General features: G+C 40.7%; 1 protein-coding gene across 2 annotated transcripts in view; it reads right to left on the bottom strand.

Moving 5' to 3' along the window:
• The window catches only part of EP300 (E1A binding protein p300), a 60336-nt gene extending 37020 nt beyond the window's left edge, over positions 1-23316 (bottom strand). For both annotated transcript variants that reach the window (XM_062492214.1, XM_062492215.1), the window contains exons 1-2: positions 22253-23316; positions 7852-8510 (exon numbers count right to left, since the gene is read on the bottom strand). In XM_062492214.1, coding sequence (XP_062348198.1) covers positions 7852-8510; positions 22253-22346 — 753 coding nt within the window. In that variant the 5' untranslated portion in view covers positions 22347-23316. The remainder of the gene's footprint in view (positions 1-7851; positions 8511-22252) is intronic.
• Positions 23317-24598: the final 1282 nt, after the last annotated feature.

The following is a 24598-nucleotide window of genomic DNA, read 5'->3' as shown; positions in this document are numbered from 1 at the left end:
TTCTAGGACCAAAAAACCTGGACATAAGGGATCAGAGAAACTGGAGATTTTTGTTAATATTACCAAGTTCTCACCATTACGCAGGCAGGATCCTCAAGGAGCCATAACTCAAAAACAAAGGCACAAAAATACTTTAAAAATCTGTGTTGTTTCAATTCATATTAGCACTTGACTAAACAATGTCCAATCTCCTTGATGCTCTTTGGTTCAAAGCATTTTCCTGCACTCAAAGAAGAACATAATTCCTATGGTAGGCTTGTTTCTAATCACTTCTACATTTATTCTCCAAGCATCATCCCCTAGCAGAAACACCTTGTTTCTGTTCACCAAGCTTCTTCAACCTGCCCTAGAAGTAATCAACATGGCCTGAGATTACCTACCATTAGTCACATGTGTCTTTTTCAGGCTGTAACAACTTTCAATCCATTATAACAGCCTTCAGTTTGCATTTACAAAATAAGGCAGGATCAAACTCAAGCTACAGGTAAAGGGATACAAAATTCACTAAAGAACCTGCCACTTTAGACATCTGATATGCACAACTGAATTCACTTGAGGACAGCCCCCCTCCTCCACACGTAAGCAATAACCATAATCACACAGCAGCAGTTCATTAGAGAGCAATGAAAAGAATCTCTACACACGGCAGCAAAACAAACATGTAATGATCAAGCAGAACTAAAAGCCTTCCTTCCCGCTGCCATGTCTCAGTCACAATGAATATACCTATGGTGACCAATGAAGCAGCTGCTGCCAAAAACAGGACAGGTAAGACACAAAGCCTTCCTTCCTCTCCCTCAGAACATTAGTAAGACCTTATGTGCAAGCTAAGCAGAAGGCAAAGGGAGAAGAAAAACATAAGGAGTCAGCAAACACACTTTCAGAAATATTCCCTATTGTCACTGCCACCTCAAATTGATGAACAGGTTTTCAAGGCTTAGTGAAGGCCTGACAGTGAGAATTAGTCCCTTAATAAAACAAGCCATGTTTTCCACTAAGATAGTCTGATCCCTCTGAGGGATCCCAAAACTCCAGAGAGTTTTGAAAGCAAGGACATCCCAAAACCATACATTTCTGAGCAAAGCTTTCAAGTTCATTAACAAACACAGCTCCTAAAGTCAGTTGACATCTGAGAGTACACCAAAGCACAGACTATGCCGGATATCACTATCATCAGCCCCACTTGCCTTCTGTAACTTATGTTGCTATCAGCCTTAAAAAACAAAAGAACAAACCAAATAATTCAAAATTAAGGGCTGAAGGCACATTTTCACAACTTGGTGTTACAGGGAGAAATCAAGACACCCAACTCAGACAACTGGAGACTTCACACACGGATATCAAGGGGTTCAGATTAACTGTGGCCTTGTGAGCCAGCTCTGTCCTGACTACAGGCAAGAAACTCAAACCTAGACTTAAAAAGGACACTTTTGCTATGTCACCCAAAACAACTTTCTAATGAAGCTCACAGATGAGGTTTCACCAAGCCAATCAACATTTATATTTGCAACAAAGCTGAACACAAACTCTATGTGAAGCTCCTGACTTTTTCAAATTACTCATCAAGTTGATTCAGCACAAGGATCTCTGAAGCTTCCCCAAGCATGAGCCACTGGCACTGTTTGGGGTGTAAGACCAGTCCCTTCCAACAAGGCTCTCTCCATGGCAGAAACACAGGGCTCCCCTCCACCCCACTGAGCAGAGGGATCTGGCAGCAGAACACCAGGTGCCCAGCTCAGCCTAGCTGCTCCTTACAGAGGTCCTGTTTTCCCATTCCAGGTTTCAGGACAGGCAAAGACCAGAGAAGCTCAGGCCAGGTTGACAGGCAAGCACATCAAACTGACTCAAAGCCAGACATTCAAGCAACACCTATGATGCTAAAAACTAAATTCCTCAAGGTCTCCCTGAACCAATCAGCAGCCATTACTTGATCCAGCCAGACCCTCAGCTGAACCCCACAGCAATGCTCCCCCATTTCTGCCATCACAGACTAACCTAACGCTAATCACCTGCATGCAACTCCAGACTGAATCAAGAGAAGGGTCATTTGGGATATTTTCCACCTGGCACAAGGTGGCCTTGTGATCCTGCACAAGAAGCAGGAGCATGCTCATGTTATTTGCTGTGACACATTGAGAAACATTAATAAAATGAAGCATGTAACTGGAAGAAGTGTTTGGCCACCTGACTACAGAAGGAAGATCAAAATCCTGTCTAATTTTATCAGTAGGCATCAACCAAAAAGACTGGCACACAGTTTATCAGCACATTAATGTTCATTGGGAGGGGACAGATAAACAACCAAGCGCAGAAAAATCAGCCAAAGAAAGGTGGTGTTAGTATCACCGCATGAGAAATGTACAAGGCTTCAACTGCAATACAATGCAAAAACATACATGGCTTAATTAGCAGCTACAAGTCAGCAAGTACAACCTCTACTTACTCCTCCTGGTCACCACTTCCTTTCACTGCCCTTCCTACTTCTCTTCATATTCATCTGAAGTTTTTCTTCCTCTCCTCACCTCACCTCACAGCTTCCACTTAATTTCATCATATGCAAGAATTTGCACACAAGGAAGAGCAGACAGAAATCCAATTCACAGTAAAGAAGAAAACAAGGAAGAACATAAAATGATGATAGGTGGCTAATAGAAAGCAAAGGTAGTCTCAAATGATTCTACCTTTTACATACACAATAGACAACAACTTGACTTTCCTGCGTCCAAGCGAAGCGGGGGCTGTCAATACCAGAATGGTGAAAGGTGTGTATCTCTCACCATGGACGATATGAGTTCAGGAAACATCCTAGTTTACAAGCAGCATCAGACAGGGCTGTTCAGGTACTCCCCCCATCTGAGAGCAGAAACTACAAAAGCAGAGGAAATTCCCCACAGTCTTGTTCTAATGCCATGAAACACATGCATCTTCAGTTCAGAAGAAGGTCACCTGACTGCTTCTAGTTTTACTGTTAATACCATAGAGAACAAATTAAAAAGGAATACCTGCTACAGGTATGCACACAGACATTGCAAATATTCTACTGTTTCTCTGTAAGAACAACTGTGTTGTTAACATTCTAATATCTGAAAGACAGCTAGATACCAGCAGCAGTATTGTACCATGATGAGCTTTTAGATTTGCAAAGCTAACTACAAGCATGGAGAAGTAAACAAATAGAATTAAGTTTTAACAGCATTATTTCAAAGAATCCAGTATTCACAGTATCAACTGTGTATACCTCTATCAGGAAACTGCAGTGCATGGACTAGTTTAAGGCTATACTGATGGTATCTAGCATCTTTCCATACGCACAGGTTCACAAGTGAAAGTGAATTAACTCTCCCCAAACAGGAAATTTAGTTTAAGTAAATTCCAGCTGGGTCTTTAAAAACAAGAATTTACTGTACATCACTTCCTAGTGCCATTCTACTGGTAGAGCATTCTAGCATTCTAATGGTAGAGCATTACCTAACTCGAGCATACCCTAACTACATTTTGCCAGTGGTTCCCGCTGCATTCTTTCTAAGGACTGTTATTGATTATTATTCTTTGCACTTAACATCATAGTATTTTAAGATGCCTATTTCAAGACACCAGCACTGCCACTGCTATTTCTGCAAGAAAATCCCCATGCCACGCCAGAAACTTAAGACTTCAAGTCTTCCCTACTCCATTTCTCCTTCATAAACAAACATTCCTCTCTAACTCTCTGGTATAAAGTGAGCAATTATTCTTTTTTTTTTTCCACCTTGGTTTACCAAAGAAGAAAGAGCCAAGGACTGGAACTCAACACTGCCCTTTGAATGGATTAATGTACTTGATTAAATGGTATGCTCAGTCATAGACTCTGAAGAGTATGGATACATTTACCTGTTAAATTGACTAGCTACTGAAAAAAGAAAGAATACTGACCACCTATCTAAAAAAATGAGAGACTGAAAATGCTAACGCTAAGGAACATATGATGCTTTTATTTTCTTAATCTAATTTCACAGTTTGAGGGTGACATCTTCAATCTCTTCAACTTTGATCAGAAATCTATTATTATGAAATTTCTTACTGTTCTACTTGGAGAGAGTTAAGGAGATTCTGACAAATTAGGTTTGTCTTTGTAAAATATTGCCATTGAATCTTTTAAACAGAGGTTACACTGATAAAGCAAATAACAGCAGAGAGCTTTGTACTTACTGAAAGAGTAAACCAAGTCACAAAGTATTACTACTGGAACTAGTGAAAGTGGAACAAGTGAAATGTTCACATAGCAGAGGTAGTAGTAATGCCCTTACTAATCTGAACTGCCTACACATCCACTTAATTAGTGGAGTAAGGGAACATTTCTTGAATCAGAGAGGAAATGCAAGTGACTTGAAGGTCAGGTCTATCACTCTGTGGTAGAGCACTACCATGACAGAAATGCATGGAGCAATTTACATACAAATACCCTCTTCCCCTCATACAAGACTGGACAGTTAAGACCCTGAACTGGGCACTCTCAACAGAACCCAGTGGAAGAACAAAGCAAAGGTTTTAACTAGATAAAATTCCAAATGAATAATGGTTCAAAACCTTCAGAAACATTAATCAGCTTTTACCAAATTCAAGGTTTGTAATAAAACCTGTTCACATTTAAATCAAAGCTGTAAAACTATCCAGTGAAACAAAATGCCTGAAAAATACTTCAATTATGACAGAACACAAGCATGACAAGCAATTTCCAAAACACTGTTTCAAGAGTAAAAGGCATGTTTGTTATCCTTTTAACTTGCACAAAACCAAGCACATAGAAAACAAAAAACTATTCAAGAAAGCAAAACTTGTTACAATTCCATCCCCTCCAAACTTCTAACACTTCCTTTCAGGGTAGACTTTCACAGAAATTTTTATGCCTGTACTGTCACCAAAGTAGGATTCACACCCTCCTCTGACAGGCAAGATCAACTCCTTTAAAAAATCCTCTCCATACAGGGATACTAGCTGTCCAACTGATGAGTATAAACTGGACCTGAAAAACAATTTGAATTAATCCTTTTTTTAATGACCACCTGAATTTCAGTTTCAGTCAGGTTTAGTTTCTCAATCCAGCCTGTCATGCAACTGGCACAGAGACTGCATCCAAGAAGAACTGCTTTCACATATGTTGGTTACTGCTAACATCAGGAGAGAAAACTACAGCATTAAACCACAGGATGGAAGCATCAGATTGTGACAAGTTTATGAACAGAAATAATTTACAGTGACACTTGGAATTTCAAGTCCTAAAAGTAACATGCACAACTAGAGAAGGTCAGAAGTACATAGATAATGAGCAAAGCAAGCATTCTGCTCTACTGCTAGTCAACATTTCTGGATGAGAGGAAGAAAACTTCAGTAACTCCACAGGATAACAGAACAAAGTGGAAACAGCCAATTTCACTTTCCAAATTGACTAGCCCCTTGGAGCTCATCTTTCCTGTTAGAAGAGCATAACATCCTCCCTCCCAATTACTCAGCATCATAGGAAACCTAAGCTACTCCATATAAACCATTGCACAAAACACCTCTATTTGACAGAGAGAACTCTCTGAAGCAACCCTCCCATCATCTAAAGGGGCTGCCTTTGGCAAGCTAACATTATGAAGTTGAACAATCAAAACCAAAGCATCTCATCTGGCTTTTTTTTCCTCCTACTGAAGGAGAGCTTCTGGATAATGTGCATTTTCTGCAGCAATGAAGAAAATCTACAGACGTTATTACACAAACTCCCACACTAACAGTAACACGCTACTAAATTTACCAATTAGAAAAACTGGCTTTTAAAAACAACTGCTTAAGGTCCTCTGTTTTCATCTACTTTTTGAAGATTTGTAGGTGGGAAAACCCAAAAGCAGATGGGTGGCGAGATAAAATGGTCAGACATTACCATTGTCAGACTTTGCTAACTCTACTATATGAAGTGAAACACAGGCTCCCTGCCAACAACCAAACCAATTGAAGACATTCTGGAATTTCAGCCTCCATTTCAGACTGTTCTTTCTCATACGACAGTTTCAACTCCTTTATGAGGACTATATCCACTATAAGTAACACAAAAAGCATCTCAAGATTGTTTCATCAGTAATTACAGAACCCTAAGTATTTTTAACCAGTCTGGGACTATGGACTACAAAACAGAAGCTATTGTGTATTTGGTCTGAATATTCACAAAAGCATAAAGTGTTCTTAACTTAAATGTATGGACTTTTGGAATTTAAGTAAGGAAAGAATATAATTTAATTTTAGACTAAATCAATCAAAAGCTCGATTTTATGTCCTTTCTTCACTTTTAGATGAATGAGTTTATTACACTGCATAACTCTACTTTAGCTCTGATAAATAAGGATAAAGTTGCATTTCATTTAAACACTCAATACTTCTATTTTTGACCTGTGAAGACAGCTTTTGGAAGATCAAAGTTTTTCTCTTTTTTTCTGGTTTTTTCAGTTTCTTTTTTTTTTTTCAGCCAAGAAAAAATGAATGAGGTGTTATATAATTCCAACGCAAGAATACTTCAAGCGGCTATATATTTCTTACCACTGTAAGCTGCATATTCATTTTATACCGTAGGGAAATTGGTGCAAAGATTGATTACTATCAGGCAAAAATATCTGAAATGACCAGACCAAAGCATCAACTCATTACTAAACATATATATACACACATACACACACCCCCTAAGGTTAGGGCACTGAGCTTAAGCAAGCATCTAAGACCAAAGAATTTCATAATTAATGTTCACAAGACACCAAAGTAATTTTACTTAATATATTAAAGCATGACAAAACCATTAAGATAGCATAATTTTTATGTATGTTTCAAATACATTTATAGACTGTTACTTATCATTCCAAGTCCTCTAACTGGACTGACTTCAGCCATTCTGAGATACATTTAGGCATTACAAAGCACCTTAAAAAAACTCTCCCTTCATCAGCCAATAAACACAAAATACCCACTTAAAGTGAACTAAAACACTCAACTAATTTCTAGGCTTTTGATCAAAACACAAAAAAATGGAGAATACTCAAGTGGTTTCTACTCTAAGCTGGCTAATTGTGTATAACAAAAATTAAATTTAGACATCCTTTTGTTAGTCAAACCAGTAAATCTTCCCTCATCTTTTCCGTGACTTATGACAACTTCTTCCAACCTGGATTACAAAAGCACATTTACTTCCCTCTCAGTATTAATTTTCTTTTGTTTACCTTTCTGGTTTACTCTCCAATAGACAAAGCCACTGTAAATTTTAAAATTGCAACTGAGTCAGATTAACAATCTTAAGAATCCAGCATTGTCTTCAGACATCTACACTAGCACTCATTTTCCACGTACAGCACACACAGTGAGTAGATCAGAGAATTCAAATCTGTGTGCACCTCTCAGCATCTGCTACAGCACAAATACTCAGCTGATCTCAGACAACAAATACTTGCACTAACTGTCCTACAGAAAAAAGCACCACAACATCTAAAAGGTCCAGATGGATTCCCATCACAACCACAGTACCAGCATCACATTAGATGGAAAAATACAGTTGCAGACAAAGCATAAAACATAATAAAATTCAATCAAGTTACTATTCAATGTTATGGATAACCTGCACGGTCACAAGATTTCTAAAATAGGCTTTTTAATCTAGCCATAGTCTTGCTTGTTGTCTAAGATTCAATTTCTGCTTCCTATGACCATCACGAAATTCCACTTTAGCAGCATATAAACCAAGTAATCCATCATGATTTTTAAAGAAAAAACCCTCTAGAATCTACAGTGCAGAGGATTAATTTTACAAAATAAAGTTAACAGTGCAAAAAAGTAATGAAGTTTAGCTTGTCTTACCTTGTTCATGGCTCCAGGCTGCGGCCCTCTCAGTCCAGCCTGCCCTCCCATCTGTGGAGTGCCTTGTTGCAGTGTCTCAGCCAGCAAGTTGCCAGCACTGCCCATGCCCGGGTTTGGGTACGGCATGTTGGGTCGCCCTCTGCCTGCTCCAATGGAACCGTTCATGACTTGCCCCTGCATCATCCCCTGTCCGTTGCCTGCTGCCAGCATCCCAGGATTCATGCCAGCATTCATCCCTGTGTTCATTCCCATGCCAGGCTGGTTAACTGGGCTGTTCACTGTTGGCATCATTGCTGCTGTGGATTGAGCAGAAGGACCCTGGTTCGGTCCGCTTGCACCCATCGCCATATTGGGAGAAGTCAACCCAGCCTGTGCCATGGGGCTTTTCACCATGCTATTTAACATTCCCATTCCAGGACTGTTTTGTTGGGTTTGACTGGTCATGCCTTGGCCAGGGCCACCAACCCCCATATTGAGATTTGGGGAGCTACCAGCCCGTAGAAGTTCAGACAGCTGCTTGTGTTTAGAGGCAGCATCTTGTGCTAGGCCAAGGCTGGTCTGCAGCTGATTAATGTCACCACCATTGGTGAGTCCGAGTTCTGTGGAGCTGATCAGTTCATCTGGCAAGTCATGTTCCAGATCAAAGAGTGATCCAAAATCTGAAAAACAAAACAGATCATATATGAAGCCAGAACAATTAATAGTGTCTAAGTTTCTACTTTTTAATTTCCAGTAACGAGCGAAATTTAACTTTTTATATTTGAGCAAAATTCCCTTACCAGCTGTTACTGAAAGCTATTTAATTTGTCAGGATAAAAGTAATTCTAAACTTTTTGGGTCTAAACTAGAGAAAACCAGATACTTCAGCCTGACCACTGGATATCTCAGCCTATGATCTCCCAGTCTGAGAATTATGACAAGGGAGGAGTGAAAAATACATACTGAAATCTCTCACAGTTAGCCAATGGAATTAAACAGCACTTACAAGAAAGTATTAGCAGGTTGATGGGAAAACAGTGTCTCGATAACTTTTGCTAAATTCTGTCACTTTTGGAACAGCAATAATTAACACAGCAATATCAACTTTTTTAATGTTTACTATTTATAAAATAATAAAGGTTTGGTTATAGGATTTTATGTTGAATTGGGTTTTCTGGCATTTGGTTTGGCTTTTTTTTGGGTAGTTGTTTGGTTTATTTATTCTTCCACATGCAGTCAATTACCAGCATTGAATTGCCAAATTTCATTGACCTTCACTGGACAGCCAGCATCTTCCCACAACAAATACTGTCAGAAAACAAAGTAACCCTCCTTGCCACAAAGCTGCAAGAAACAGCCCGATGAAAAAACAAATTCCCCATCTCAAGAGCCCATGCAAAGCAATCCCCAAGGCAACTAAGTGGCAAAAGACTGCTACTTGGAATATATAGATACAAGAATATTATATAGTACCCAGAATCGATTTGCTCAAGAGAACAAGAAGTTCTCATGTCTGCAGTAGTAGTACATACATATCTTAGTCTATTCAACCTAGGGTAGTTAAACCAAAAATAACTTGGAAAGCTTATGGTTTCTGACATGCATTAATGACAACTTCTCTCTCCAAGTTATGTTTTGCTCACCAACAATGTGTGTCTGGTGAGGAATGCAAAGCTCAAATGCAGCCTTGACTGCAGTGACCAGAAATGGTGGAGACCAAGATCCAAATGGTTCAAATGTTAGTGGAAAAAGACTACAGTTGAACAGCAAGTAAGTCAGAAAAGCTCATCGGCATTATGGATCTGTTTAAAATGTTTCATATGATACTATATCCTGATTACCAAACACCTAGACTAAGAGTTTCTACAACTTCACAACTGTTATCATGGATAAGATTATTACTTTAGAATGCTGAAAACATGGTATGAGATTGACAAGAATGCAGGTACACTACAACAGGTATTTTAACACTCCTTTTATACACTCTACTACAAACCACCAGAGACAGACTGAAATTTTCTGTTAAAGAATTTTTAAACTATTAAAATCAGGTAGCCCGTTCTTCATTGCCATATATCTTGTGCTAGATGTTATGCTTTGCAAGACACACTAAGGACTGGTCATTCATTTGCATGACTGGCATTTTTGAAGATTCAAAAGTGAAGGAACAATCAGAAGATTAAATCTTTGTCCAAGTTCTCTTTTATCTAAAATGATGAACTTAATGTTGTGTGTCAGCAGATTCATCTAAAAAAACACACCATCCCCACAAAAAAAAAAAAAAAAAAAAAAACCAAACAAAAACCTAAAACCAACTTACAATGCTCAGTGTTTAGCTTAAGAACTACATTTCAATGAACATGGGAAGAGTTAGTGGAAGAGACCCTCAAATTAGAGATAAAGGAAATGGAAAACACAATCAAAAAAATTGATGACACCTTAAATCAGCTTCCATTGGCACATTAAGAACACTGTTAGAACAGGTTTAACAGACAACTGCTTAAACACTACACCCTGAAAAAACTCTGCTAATAACCTGACACGGAGCCCATGAGTGAGGAAGGAGTAAAAGATACAATCAGGAACTCACAAGTTAGTCTGTTGTCCTCAGTGATGAAGAAACAAATCTGAAAACAAGTTAAGTGACTGCAAGAGCACAAAGCCTGTACCTACAACACAACCATCATGACAGCCCAGACACCTCCCATCAACACCCACACCATCCAAAGGCCATGTTTTCAACTGTAGTTGGGCAAAGAATTTCTGCTCTTGAACAAACACAACTTCCAGTACAAGGTAAGCCCCAAACAAAAAGTCCTTGCTTCACCTTTCTTCAGTTCAGACCACTGCATATAAAGACCTTCAGAAAACACATCGGAAAGCAACTGGTAAATGTTTAAATATGAAAAACTAATTTGTTTTTCAAACCACCACATAGTATTTTCTCAGGAAGACCCATACAGATGATTTCAGATGTAACACCACAAAGAGGCAGTGCAATTCTTGTTTTGAGACACAAAGATTTGGTCATCTTCACTCACAAAGAAAATATTAATCTGCTTCTCTGAAGACCTCATTCTTCTTGAAATTCTTCCTCCTCATAAATGAGGAGCTACTTCCAGCTTTAAGGCTAACTAGCCCATTACTAACTGGAGCATCCAGGTACAAGCTAACTGAGCTCCTTGGCTGGGTCATTCTGTGACATCAGTGAAGAGGAAGAAAAATGCCATAAAAACTGTATCATTAATTCTTTTTCTTAATGCCTTAAAACGCAACGTAGCACCAGCTACATTAACAAAGCCCACCCCCAACCTGAATAGTTGTGAAATAATCCAAACTGGATTAGTTCTTTACATCGAAACATCTGAGATGTTCCATGTAAAACTAACTTGCTAGGATTTTTAATCCTAGAGAATACACTACAGACTATTAATTGTAAAAGAATACTGTCAACTATTAGCCAGAACTGTAAGTAGCAACTATCAGGAATGCAATATTCTGGTGTGAGTTTGCTCTTTTTAGAAGCCTTTTCCAAAAATAAACCTTCAAAGTCTTATTTAGCCAGTAGATATAGAAAAACACTCTCAATTGTCTGGTCAGCTATGAAAATTACATTTTTAGTCAACTGCTGGGAGGCAGAAATTTTCTGATACAGGACTGAAGCAAAATCTCAAATGACCATAAAGATGAATGGGACTTTGTGTATATCTAACAGTTGCAGTCCATTTCAGTCTTCTTCATAGAACTGGTGCCCTGAAGGCCACTGTAGAGAGCTCTACCTATGGCAAAGTCAAAAACTGTCAAGGCTGGGCCACGCAGTTCATAAACCATGTGAAAACAAGATCATATATCCTCACACAAGAGCCAAAGACATAGCTTAAAACAACAGTGAGAAGTCTCCAGAGAACTGATTGGCTTTCCAGTACACTGAGCCCACTGCTACTCTTGCAATCTTTAAAGATAAGAACAAAGATTTCTCACTAACAAAATCAAGCTTGTGGGAAGGCAGAGGAGTAAGATTAGTCTGCAAAGGTCTGTCCACCAGATTCATCATCTCTAGAGATCCTGACACAGAAAAATTGGGATGTAACAGAACACACAGTATGTGAGCCTAAAGCCCAAAACCATCCAATAATACCCTGGAAGGAGAAGCAGTGATAGAGCTGAATCCTGATTTCAATAGAGCAGCACAGAGTGACTCCACATTATGTTATTTATGGTATTATTACTGCATTTCTTTCTACAGGTAACAAGACCATATAGAATAGATTGCTGCTGCCACCCAAGAGGCAAAGAAAAGAAAAGAAAACATCCTCAAAACAACATCTAAGTAGTAGATCCAAAAGTCTTTATCTGTGATCATCTCAACATGCAAAGGCATATCATAATTCCTTTTAGGAACTGTACCACTACTGAACACTTAGCAAGTCTTTAGGGAAAAAAAGCCAAAAAACTGACCTAACTTGCCCTGGCTACATTTGATCTGTAGTGAAAAAAAACAGAAAAGACAGCAGGAGCAGGTCCGTCTCTATCAATGGCAATTCAGTTAGACTGGATTAAATAGTATGAACTTGTGCCCTAAACTGTGTGAAAACAACTTCAAAAATCAGTGTACTAAACCTGCATTGCATACTATGGACGGCCTTCTTGATTTTGTATTCTACTTCTAAAAGGTCTGCTTTTGACAATGTCTAACCTGCAAGATGCAAGGAAAATGCCAGCCTGGGCTGAAAAGCCACCTGGCACCAAAATGGACTTTAAACTAATACATGCAGAATGTGCAATCAAAATCCTTAAGTCAATAAGACTTCAGTGTCTTATCAAAGTAATCAATTTTCAAATTAGCTACAAAGTATTTATTTCAAGTTAGTTTTACTGCAAGAGCACCTGGCAGCACAGTGACGCAACAGCTCTCAAAGCAGGCAAGGCAGCAATTTATGACAATGCTTATAAAGCAGGGAAAATATATCACTACTACTTAGCAAGGAGATCAACACATGTTCTGGTGACACTTAAGAGGAGTTTTTTACATGCTTTCTAGCCTACAGTCAGGATTCCATCATTTTCTCATTTCTAGATTAAGACAACAGACCTTTATTCACCTTTCAGAAGAAAACAGGAAGTTCTGTCTATATGGAAACTTTCTAGCCCTAGCAAATAGGCTGTAGTGAACAATACTGGTTTTCTAGGAACTTCCCCACATGCTACAAAAACAGCAACACTTTTCTCACAGGTACAAACCCTCAGACTCAAGACATTGGAGCGTTCAGTCTTGAGAAGAGTTGGTACAAGCGGAAGGAAAAGCATCATGTGTGATCAGCCATGCCTCAAGAAGCCTGCATGGCAGATAGGTCAGACTCCTACTGACTCCTGAGCCTACCTCTGCCAGACCAGCAAAGAGGTAAGAAACTCAACAGTTTCTATCCTTGTTTTCCATTTATTATATTCCAAACTGAGACACGCCAATTTAGAAAGCAGCCGAAGAGTCACCTTTTTTACACAAACGCTTCTGAAGCCCAGCAACCTCTTAGGGGGTTAACTTATATCACAGTCATTGGGTTCACAATGAAACAAGGAGTCAAGGCTTAATACAGGACACTGAAAACAAAGCATGCACGTGACAGGGTTGACAGGAACCACAGATGATGTTGGACCACATGGAAAAGACAGCACCTCTGCCATGCTTTCAGACAAAGAATAACAGTAAGGTGCTGAGGTCAGTATCTTCCCTGCATGGCAATACAAAAGCTACCCATAACTGAACAGCTACATGTAATACATTTAATAGAGAAAAGTGTAATTTCTCCACATGTAATAGAGAAAGTGTGCAGAAGATCCCATGAGTATTCCAGAGAAATCAGTCTACCTGATTTCAGGAAATTCAGGCTTGCAGTCAAGCACCAGCATTACAGGTCCCAAAACACACTGTCTGAAATGCTCTCAAAAAAGAAAGCCAGAACTCAAAACATAAAACCAAAAAAGGCAGGACAAGACAAGGAGACAATCTCATAGGATAATCCTCAAGTATCCATGAAAATGCAGAAGTAAAGGTGAAGCACAGACTTGAAACAAAGTGCTAATAAAGTTATCAATTCCCAAGGATTTTACAATGACAGGATATTAAGTTAGACAAGTCCAGGCAGTTTTACCAGGGAAGAAGAAAAAAACCCAACAAAAAAACCCAACCAAAAACCCACATGCCTAAGGAAGAGGCACACACCAACCTGGTAGGAACTTTGCTACACCACACTTTGGAGATCAGGCCAGCAAATCCCCTAAAATAGAGGACTTTTCACGTAGACTCTCTATGAAGCCACCCAACAGTAACACAAGCTCTGCCAAAATGTTCTAACTTAAATCACAGAATTAATTTAAATTCATCTACTCAACTGATTCAAAATGAAGGGGCAAAACATCCACATCAGCCTAAGATATTAAGGTCTAGAATCATCATTGCAGCTACTGCTTCCAAAATCCTCAGACAGCACTCCCTGTATAACCCTAATGGGGGGTGATCCCTTGTTCAACAGCAACTGAGAATTCGTGTTCTGCATTATGCTATTTGAGTAACAGTGTTCAGCATTAGACTTCAATATTAATTCTGTTCCCTGTAAGAAACTGGGAAAGCACTGCCACCTTCCTTCCCTGCCAATCCAGGAAAGATTTGCTTCTTCACTACATCAAGAAACATTTTAATTGTAGGTAAGATTGTAAATAATGCAAACAGAAAATATTGAAAAAAACTTAGTAAAAACACCTGGAAGACAACAAACACAAAGGCTCAAAACATGTTAGCGCATTATGGTAGTACACAATTTCTGGCACAAATATTTTTAAAAACAAACAAAAATCCGTGAATTGAAGTCCAATTCACCATCTAAAATGCACATGATTCCAGCATTAGTTGTAACAACCAGGCATAAATATAAGTATTTTACAAGTGTGAACAACAACAACGAAAATCGTTCTAAAGCAGCAACAGCATATCATTCAACATCTACTGAAGTCCTAAAATTAGCACCTTGCTCTCCCCATGTTTTAAGCTATCCTAATTCCTATTCAAACACTGGTGTCAAACACACCAACTTTTACTTAAGGAAAATAGTCTCAACTTGGTGAAGTCTCAATAACCTGTAAGTTTAAATCTCACTTTTCGCAAACTAGTGTAAACCGAAATGCCTATTAGCAGACTCGGATTGATGGATATTTTTGCAGCTTCAGAAGAAAACTGTATTTATAACAAACTTTTCAGTTTCATATTCAAAGTTCTTCAAAAAAAACCCCAGTATTTACAGATACAGCTTATAGCAGTAGTTAACCATAGAAAACCAAAGTGAAAATGCAATGGTTATGAGTCTGGAAGATAGAATTGTAACTGTTCTAGGGAAACTGAAGTGGTGTAATCATACAGAAAAGACTGGGGTCAAAATTCAGGAATAGGGTGTGTTTAAAGATTCAAATTACTTAAGGAGGAATTTCAGAGACATTTTTATTTATGTACCTGTTTATTCATGCTGTTATACAAAGGTACCAGTCCTGCCATCACTGATAACCCACAAAAGATGAAGTTTTGACATTTTAATTCCAAAATGCTGAAGTCACACCATTAATAATAATTTCCTGTTGAACATGTTGCTCTTTGAAAAAATTTCATTGAGCTACCTTTAACTTTACTCAAAAGTCTCTAAATTAGTATTTTTATTCCCAGTGGCATCTGTGTATGCATACAGGTCTAGAAAGTTAGAGAAGCTGGTGGATAAAAACTGGGCACATGCAGATAGGATGGGATCACCCTTATGTGCACAGAACACACTGAATTCATTTTAGAAGCAATTACAAATCAGTTTGAAGAAAAGAGTAAAGTTCATTTCATTGTCAAGCTAACAACGACTTTGAAATGATGCAATCTGCATACACAATTACTAAAAAGTCGAGTCACTTTTCTGAGTTCATTCACCATTACTTCAGGGTAAAAGCGAAAAGAAATGCTGAATTTATGTCCAAAAATATACAAGTAAACAAAATAAGTCACCAGATCAGACTTCATTATCTTGAACCAGTAATACCACAATTTCTTGAAATTACATTCAGCAACATATAAAAGGCAGTTTAGCTTAACCAAGATTTGTAAAGACCAAGTCATATCAGCATTTGACTGGAATTTTACTTTTCATTAGGATTCCAAAAAGCAAAAACCCCTGAAAATCACATTCTTTGCATCCACTAAAACAGCAGGTGTGTCTTACAATCTCTCTTAAAACAAGAGAAATTGTCTATTCAGTGGTATTAGGAAGTCCTACCAGAAAAAGGAAATAGCAAATCTTGATTCTGCAAGCATAGACCGTTCAAAACTCCTACCCTTAGATCTCCTACAGGAATACAACAAAAGATGCAATACAGAGGTTTTTCACACCATCAAACAGGAAAGAGCCAAATCTTTATCTGCCCCATCTCATGACCACTAATAGAAAATAACCTGTTTTTCAAGGTTCTGTACCTAACTTGCATTTTTTAATGAAAATCTTAGACTGGTCTCCAACTTCACATGCTTAATGTCAGGTGTGTTTACAGGAACAGCATCAATTGAGCAACAAGTTACTGTGGTTTGAGTTCATCAGAATTCAGCACTTCTTCAAATTTTCTTCAAAAAGATTTGGAAGAAATGGGTTATTAAAAAATATTGCTCATTGAGTTTTTAAGAGAACTTTATATACATTCATATGCCAGTCCATTTAAAGAAAACTCATTGCTATTTAGGAAGAGAACAATAGTTTGTCAGATACTGTTCAGGGGAAGGATCTTCACCCTAGTTTAAGTTCTACTTAAAGTTCTACAAATTCCAGGCAGCCACAGAAGTTTTTTTATCAGGCACACCACCATATGCAGAGACAGATGTATTTTACTTCAGCCTGCTGCTACAGTTTAAGTAAAGAGAGAAAAAACAAAATCCTTGGATACAGGTGTGCATTGTTTAGTTGTCAGTGAAATCTATAGAGCAAAATGATGCCATTTGTCAAATAATAAATCTAAGTGATTTTTGGGCAAATCCTCACAGAAGGAGCACAAATGCAAGTGATAAGCAAGGTTGAAGTAGTATCATTACACAGTTGGAACAAGCACTGAAAGGCTCCTTCTACTAAGCAGCTAAGCAAGACACTGAGGTGACACACTTGGGATGATCAAGCAGCCTACAGAGAAGATGCAGGAAATATACACTAAATCATACAAAAATGAAATTTAATAGTAATGTGGTTTTCTCCAAGTTATATAGTTAAAAAAAACTACACAGAATTCCTACAGTAGAAGTTCATCATTTAGTCCCAGTATCTTATTAGACACACATCCCCCAAAAACATATACTAAAACCTAAAATCTGATACAACCTTCTCAGACAAAATTTGGTGCTCTGCAAATGCACAAGTGGCCAATAACCTGAACTCAAGGCAAGCCCTGCTCTAGGACTGTGAGGAACAAGATGGAAAAATGAGTAGATTTTTTTTAAATCTAGGATTTAAATTCCCAAGTGTTTCCCCAAACAAAGGCTCTTCCCTACCATGATGAACTTGTGAATCTAGCGTTAAATTGCAATTGTAAACTGGTTTTCCAGTCTCAAAGGCTTTCTCATGCTTAAGTGCTCAACACTCAGTTTTACACCATGGTATCTATGATCCTCATCTTGGAGTATTTCTTTTTCTAAAAAAAATAGGTACCTTTCTAACACTGCTCAGAAAAAGTACCTACCTATATCAGAGATGCCATGGTGAAAGACACAAAATAATAGATGCAGCAGTTTGGAAACCTACAAGGTTGAAAAGTCTGCATGATTTTCTTCAAAAAAACACTCATCGTTACATGAATGATTGGTTTACTTTTTAAAGAAGTCTCAAAGACTTCCATTTTCTTAATTTATATTTATTCCTAATACAGCTACTTTGAGAGTGTTTAGCTACACAGCAAAGCCACTCATCTTTGTCACACAAGCATCCCCCACTGCAATACTTGACTCACAGTACATGCCATCCATCAAATGCCATTTTAAGACAAAACCAGCAAGAAATATGGCTTTTAACAAGAAGGGATGAAAACATTTAACAGAAAGCTGTAAGTTAAAATGTAGCTAATCATTTAGTCTTTAACATTAGAAAAAAGACTGATGAAAAGCTGTTAATTTTAAATGTAGTTTATACAAACACTACCAAAACCCACACAGCTCACAGAAAACAGAATTGGAAAGGGCAGAGAAGCAAGATTAATACAACTCTCTTTGAGAAAATAAACATCTTGATCCATTTGAAACAAATTAAAGATGAGTATCAGTCAAAACAGCAGTAGTACAGAAGAAAAGTTTCATTACAGGTCTTAGACCTTTGATGTGATGGAGAGTAAAACTTAAAGGTCAGAAACACTTCCTGACAAAAAGGAATGTTCAGACTTTACAAAAGATGGATGCTTCAAGGGAGATTGAAGATGCACTATTGCACAGAAAAATGTGACTTTTGGCTATAGTAAACTGAAGGATGTTAAGGCACATACCACAGATATATTCTCTGATCTTTGATGCAACACACATGCCAACTAATTGTAGCAAACTGACTTTCAGTGTCCCAGCAAGCCCAAAACACTAAGCACTTCAAATCTTATTTTCAGATCCAGCAACCTAAAGACATGATACTATACAAACACGCTGAGCAGGGGGTGTGCTCCATTTCTCTTCTGTGAAGAAGCACTGGTTCTGAACCCAGAGCCCAAAACACTTTCCTAGTTCACAGAAAACAGGTTATTTCTAAAGCAGGAGGAGGAATGCGTGTGGTGGTGGTGGGGAGGTTTGTGAAATACAATTAAACTCTCCTGCTGTGAATATGCCAAGTAGAAATCTGTACATGGCAATTTCAGCACACCTGCATTACTTCAGGAAAAGTTGAGGGATCCACAAATAAAATAACAGCTCCCCACTCTCTGCCCCAAAAATACCAAAACAAGTGGTTTAAAGCATCCCAATTAAAAATCTATCTTTATGAACAACTATTACTCATTTTACTCCAAGAATTCCTCATGATGCACTCACATTATTCTGTTATAGTGAGGGGACTAATATGCACAAGTTTGCTAACATGATGTTTAAGAAAGTCTTGTTAGAGTAGGTGCAACATCTCAAAAACGTTGCTATCAGTTAGGAAAGGCAAGCAAAGGAGCTACATTGGCAATGTAGCCAATGTCATCTTCTGTCAATGTAACCGTGCTGGTACAGAAGTGTAACAACGCCACTGTTGTCACCAAAAAATTACCTGGACAAGATACACAGATCTTTAGCATTCTTCTTTGCAACAAATTTAACCCTTAAAGAGAGGAGAGGAGTAAAAAAAAGGTTGTAGAAAAACCTGTGTAGTTCAACGAAATCCCACACAGTCCTGTCTCTGAAATTATTCCAGAGCTACACATTAAAGAAAAAAATAATCCATTCAAGAAATCTAATATACTACAGGACACTGAAAGTACCAAGACTTTCTAAACTACTTCAAAATGTTTATTTACAAGGTGTGCTACAAACATTTCGGTTTGCCTCCTAAAGGATGAACTGGCATTAATAAAACAACTTAAAAGCACACTAACACAGTGCGCTCCATGGCAAAGCAAATTCTGAGCGAGGAGCACATGAACCATCTATAACTTTTAAAACAGAAGAAGATGCAGCACTGCAACAAAAGTGGGAAATGCAGCTATATTTGGCTGCTGCCAATATATCAAGTTTATTAGGACGATCCCTGCCTAATTCTTTTTAGAAGAAAGTCACCAACATTAGAGTTCGGTACATTCCAGGCCCAGAATATCACTATCATCCAGGTCTACAGTGAAAACATGACTTAGAGGCTCCTCTTAGTCTTCAATATAAACACACTCAACATCAGCAAGTTTCAGAATAATTTAACAGGAGTCAGTCATCATTTTTACACATCTAACATACTAAAACGTTTCAGATTAAGAAACTAATCAAAAAGGTAACAGCAAAAACAGAACTGTGCACAGGTGCTGCAAAAAAGTTTCATCGGCAGGGCAAGTTTCTTGTCTTTCTCCTTCCCTCTGACAGTGATGAGAATCTAACAGTTTTAAAAACAGTGCCTGAGTAAGTACACAAACCCCATGTTACTTATTTCCTATAATTAACCGAGGAGTAGGGACAATACAAGATTCTGTAAGTGGAATTTACTTAATGTCAGCTGCTTGCACTATTTCAAAGCAAATTTAACCAGCAGATAGGTTAAAAAAATTGTAAACTTCAAAGCAGTTTCCCACAACAGAAGTACAACAACAAAAACTGCAGTCTGAAGCAGCAAATGAAAAAAATACAACCCTCAAAATACATTCATTGGTTCATAGGTTGGATTTTATTAAAAAAAAAAACAAAGCCAGAAGATTAAGAACTTTTTAATACGTCTCATGTAGCACCCATGAAATGTTAGCAGCTCTGCATAGCTACCAGGTAATGACAGTACCAATCACTTCGGGAAGAACTGAAACTGTCTGAAACGTACTGAAACTGTCCAGTCCCCTAGTCACCAAAACTGTAAAAAGTTCATTTATTAACTATAAAAAGCTGCCCAGCAAGTTAACAACTAAAGACTAAATATTCTGTGAAAGTCTACACCTGTTAAACTGAAATATAGTCACAAATTATCCAACCCTTATTTGATCACAGATGTCTGAATTTAGATGTGTGTTCATTTGAAGAAAAGTGTGCCTTTCACTTTCATATTGTTGAAGTATCAGAACTTTTCTCCCAAAATATTATTTCACCTCTCTGAAGAGAACAAAATAACCACTATCAAGACAAACTAAAAACAGTTACTGTTGAATTAGCCACTGTTTTCCAAATCTAGCACAAAAACAGCCAACAACTAGTTGTAGCTAAAGAGTAGCTTCTCCAACCCTGTTCTACTCTCTTACTAAAGACCTGTTGATATTAGGAATAGTCATGTTCTCCAATTACAACATAATATTGGCTGTATTGAATATGCACTAAAAGTCACACACAAACTTTTCAAAACTAATATGTCATTCATTGACAATAGAAAAGGCAAAAAATCAAAATTTTGGAGATGATGCCAAGCAGAACCACATGCACTGTTCAAAGACCTGCTATTAAAACCTAGTGTTAATTGTAAAAGGGAGCTTTTCAGAAAACAAAAACAAACAAAAACCCACAACAACTCTCCCCTTTTCTTGCCAGTTGTTAACTGCATTGAACAAGAGCAATGGTGCCTTCAGAAACGCCACCATTCACCAGACTGGCAGGAGGAGGGCTCCTCCATATCCCAAAGGCTAATAAGATCTAATGTGAGTTCAAAGAAACTCCTGTGGGACAGGTAACAGAGTATTCTCATAGCAAAATGACACCAAATACTCACCTGCTTCACAAGAAGCATTAAAAAGCTGAACAGCCCTTTGTTACTTCCTTCCCCCCCCCCCCCCCACCCAGTACAACCAGCTCATATTTGTGAGGGATTGGGGCACCTAAAATTTCCATGCTCTAACTTGCCTTCGCAGCATCACCAAAGACCTTTTCAGGACTGCAGGGAAGCCCCTTTTCTCTTCACAGCTCTTCAGTCTACAGGGGAATTTCAGACATTTTGGTCTTGCAGCAAAGAAACGGGAGGTGCAAGATTAACTACACTCCATATTGATTCTTAATGCAAATAAGGTGAAATAAAATTTCATCTCTAAGAGGATAAGAGTCTCAATAAATCTTATGCCACAAGCATGGCATCTGGATTTTGGTTTTAGTTGTTTTTCCTCAAGTCGATGGTCTATTTGAATCAGAATATCAGTATTTTTACACTCTTCCGCAAGGAAGAACAACGAAGGATTGTAAAAAGTAAATCTTATAAGCAGAGTGCACGTAAGAAGGAAAAAAGAAAAATAGCAGAGAAATAAATCTCTCGTTTCTAAACAAACTCTAAAAGAATCCCATATATGCAAAATAAAATACAAAAACGAGACATTTGTGTGTACACACGCAATTCAACAATACAGCGTACAAAAGCATCGTCTTTAGCTCTACTTCGCATTTCTGCAACTGGCATTACGCTTAGCAAGGAGCTCGATAATCGCTACTATTGTGAAAGACACGAAAATGACGAACTGTTAAGTCCTATCTGCAGCTGATAAAAAGCACAATAAACTGAAAAGCTTTGCTTTCAATCACTTCCAAAAAACCAGAAGGGCAAAAACATCCGAACACCCTCCCTATGCCATTAACACAAATAGCTTCAAACGAAGCGAGAACAGGCGAAAGAGACGGGAAGGAGAAATGCAGGCTCGAGCTAACAGCAGCAAAAGGGAGGAGGAGATTTAGGCAAAAGAAGGGGGAAAAGAGCAGTAATTGCGGCACCGAGAAGTGGGGAGGGTCTGGGGACCCGAGACTGACCTGTGCCGTCGCTGGCGGACACGGAGAGCGCCGGTGAGGAGAGTTTAGGCCGCTTGGCTGAAGGCGGGCCCGGCTCCACCACATTCTCGGCCATTTTTAATTTTTTAGACAATCACTCAGAGCAAAGAGAAGGTGGGGGGTGAACCCCAAAACCTTCACGTTCTTCTGGGGCTCCGAGTCAGCTGAAGAACAACAATAACGCCAAGAGCAAACGAGGAGGATCTGGCGGAGAAGGGGGGCCAAGTTCCCCTTTTTCTGCTCCTCGGGCTCCGGGAGGGCGGCAGCGGAGAAGCTGGGAGAGGTGGGAGCTGAGGAGGGCGGGGGTGAGGCCTCTTCCCCCAGGCGAAAGGGCTGAACGAAGATGGGAAGAGCAGGTAAAGACCCCGTCAAAAAAAAAAAAAAAAAAAAAAAAAAGCTGGTGATTTTTTTTTTTTTTTAGTAAAATTAATCCCGGCTGTTGTGCTGGTGCTTCCTCGCCGCCGCCACCATCATCATCTTCATCCTTCGGGGGGTCTCCTCCTCCTGCTGTCTCCTCACGGCCGCCATCAGCCTCTTCCTCCTCGGCGCCGTCCTCCTCCTCCTCATCGCCACAAGGAGGCGGGCGAAGGAGAGGAGAGGAGGAGGAAAAAAGAAAAAAAGATCACCGTCCTCTAGCAGCGGCTCCTTCCCCCTCCAACACCACCCTGCGAAAAAATACCCACCGCCAGCGACAGGGCTGGGGGGGAGGCGGCGGGGGGAGTGGCACAGCGTGCGCAGGGTCCCCAGCTCCACTCGCTTCTTCTTCGCCCGTCGCTAATGGCTGCAGAAAAGGGAGCTGTAAGGATGAGGAGGGTGAGGATAAGTCCCAGGAGTCTCCGCTTCACATCTTGTTGTGCAGGGAAGGAGGAGGGGTTGTTGTCCTGATGGAGGCAGCACCGATCGCGGGATGGGAAGGTGGGGGGCGGGTTTCAACACCCTTTCTGCCCCCCTCCCCCCTTTTTCTCTTCTTTCCCCTTCCTCTTTCTCTCGTTCGCAGTAGCTGGCTGCCCCCCCACTCCGGCGCAGGCAGCGGGGCCGATCCCACAGCAGCGGCAGGAGGAGGAGGAGGAGGAGGAAGAAGCCGCCCCTCCCGCCCTCTCTGCCTACCTTCCCCCTTCCCGGGCGGCCGAAGACGGTGGCAGGGAGGGGGCTGCCTGTCTCAGTTCCCCCGGACCCACGGGCGATGCGGGGCGCGATGAGCGAGGGAGGAGACCCTCGGCCGCTGTTCGGACGCGGAGGGAGCTCCCCCTTCGCCTCTGCGAGGGTGGGGAAGGGAGCGAAGAGGTTGGTAGTCGGGGTAGGAGGGGAGGCCGAGCAGCGACCCCTTCGAGAAGAGGAGCGAGAGGCAAAACTAAAATAATAAAACAGTAGAAAAATCACGGCGGGGGACGCCGGGGGCTTCGCCCCGGAATGGCCGGGCGGGGGAGGGGGTCCCCGGCGCTGCCCAGCGGGGGGGGCCGGGGCGGGACGGCGGCAGCGCGGGGGCCGAGCGCAGGCTCCCTACTGCCCCTGCCTGGCGCTCCGAGGGCGTGTGTGCGGAGCGGGCGAAGCGGGGGCGGAGGGCAGTGCGGAGAGAGAGAATTCCGGGAAAAGGAGAAGAGAGAAAAGGAAACGGAGAGAGAGGGAATAGCGAGGGTACGGGTAGGCTGGGGTTGGGGGGGGGGGAGGGGGGGGCGTCTGGGTTCCTCGCTTCTCTCCCCGTCCCCTGTCCGAGCCCCTGGCTCTCTGTGCGCTGCCCTCCCCCTGGCTCGCCCCGTCCGGCTCGGCCTCTCGCTCCCTTCTCCTCCCTCCGTCGCTCACACACAAACAAAATGGCGGCTGTTGTTCCTTCGCTCTCCCGAGCCCTCGGAGGGAAGCGGCGGTGGCGGCGGCGGCCGGAAATGAGCCAAGAGCACACGGGGGGCGGGGCCGTCACCAGAGGCGTGGTCAGCCCTGCGGGCGGGGACACGTTGGGGCGGGGCCCGGCGACGCTAGCGCACACAATGGAACGCGGGGCGCCGGCCGGGTGGAGGGAGTGGGACAGTCCCAGCCGCCGTCACGAGACAGCGTTCACCCAATCAGAGCTCGCCTCTCGCCTGGCTCTTCCGCAAACTCCACTGGCTCTGCCCCTTAAAGGCGTAGGGTTTTTCCCTTTAAAAAAAAAAAAAAAAACAAAACCTCTCCTTCTTCCTGCCCCGCCCCGTACGCCCTTATCTGTCGGCCCAAAAGTGCGCGGTATAGGCCTGGAGAAGCCTGGCCGGACCCTGCGGCTGTTCTGCCTTGCTGCACCATTCGGTGCCTGCTGCCCGGCCCGGTGGGCTGAGGCGCTGGGGGAAAGAGCGCGGTTCT

Source organism: Cinclus cinclus, chromosome 4, assembly GCF_963662255.1.
Source record: "Cinclus cinclus chromosome 4, bCinCin1.1, whole genome shotgun sequence".
In the NCBI taxonomy this organism is placed as follows: domain Eukaryota; kingdom Metazoa; phylum Chordata; class Aves; order Passeriformes; family Cinclidae; genus Cinclus; species Cinclus cinclus.
Note: the sequence above shows the minus strand (reverse complement) of the source record. Positions and strands in the feature narration are given on the sequence as shown.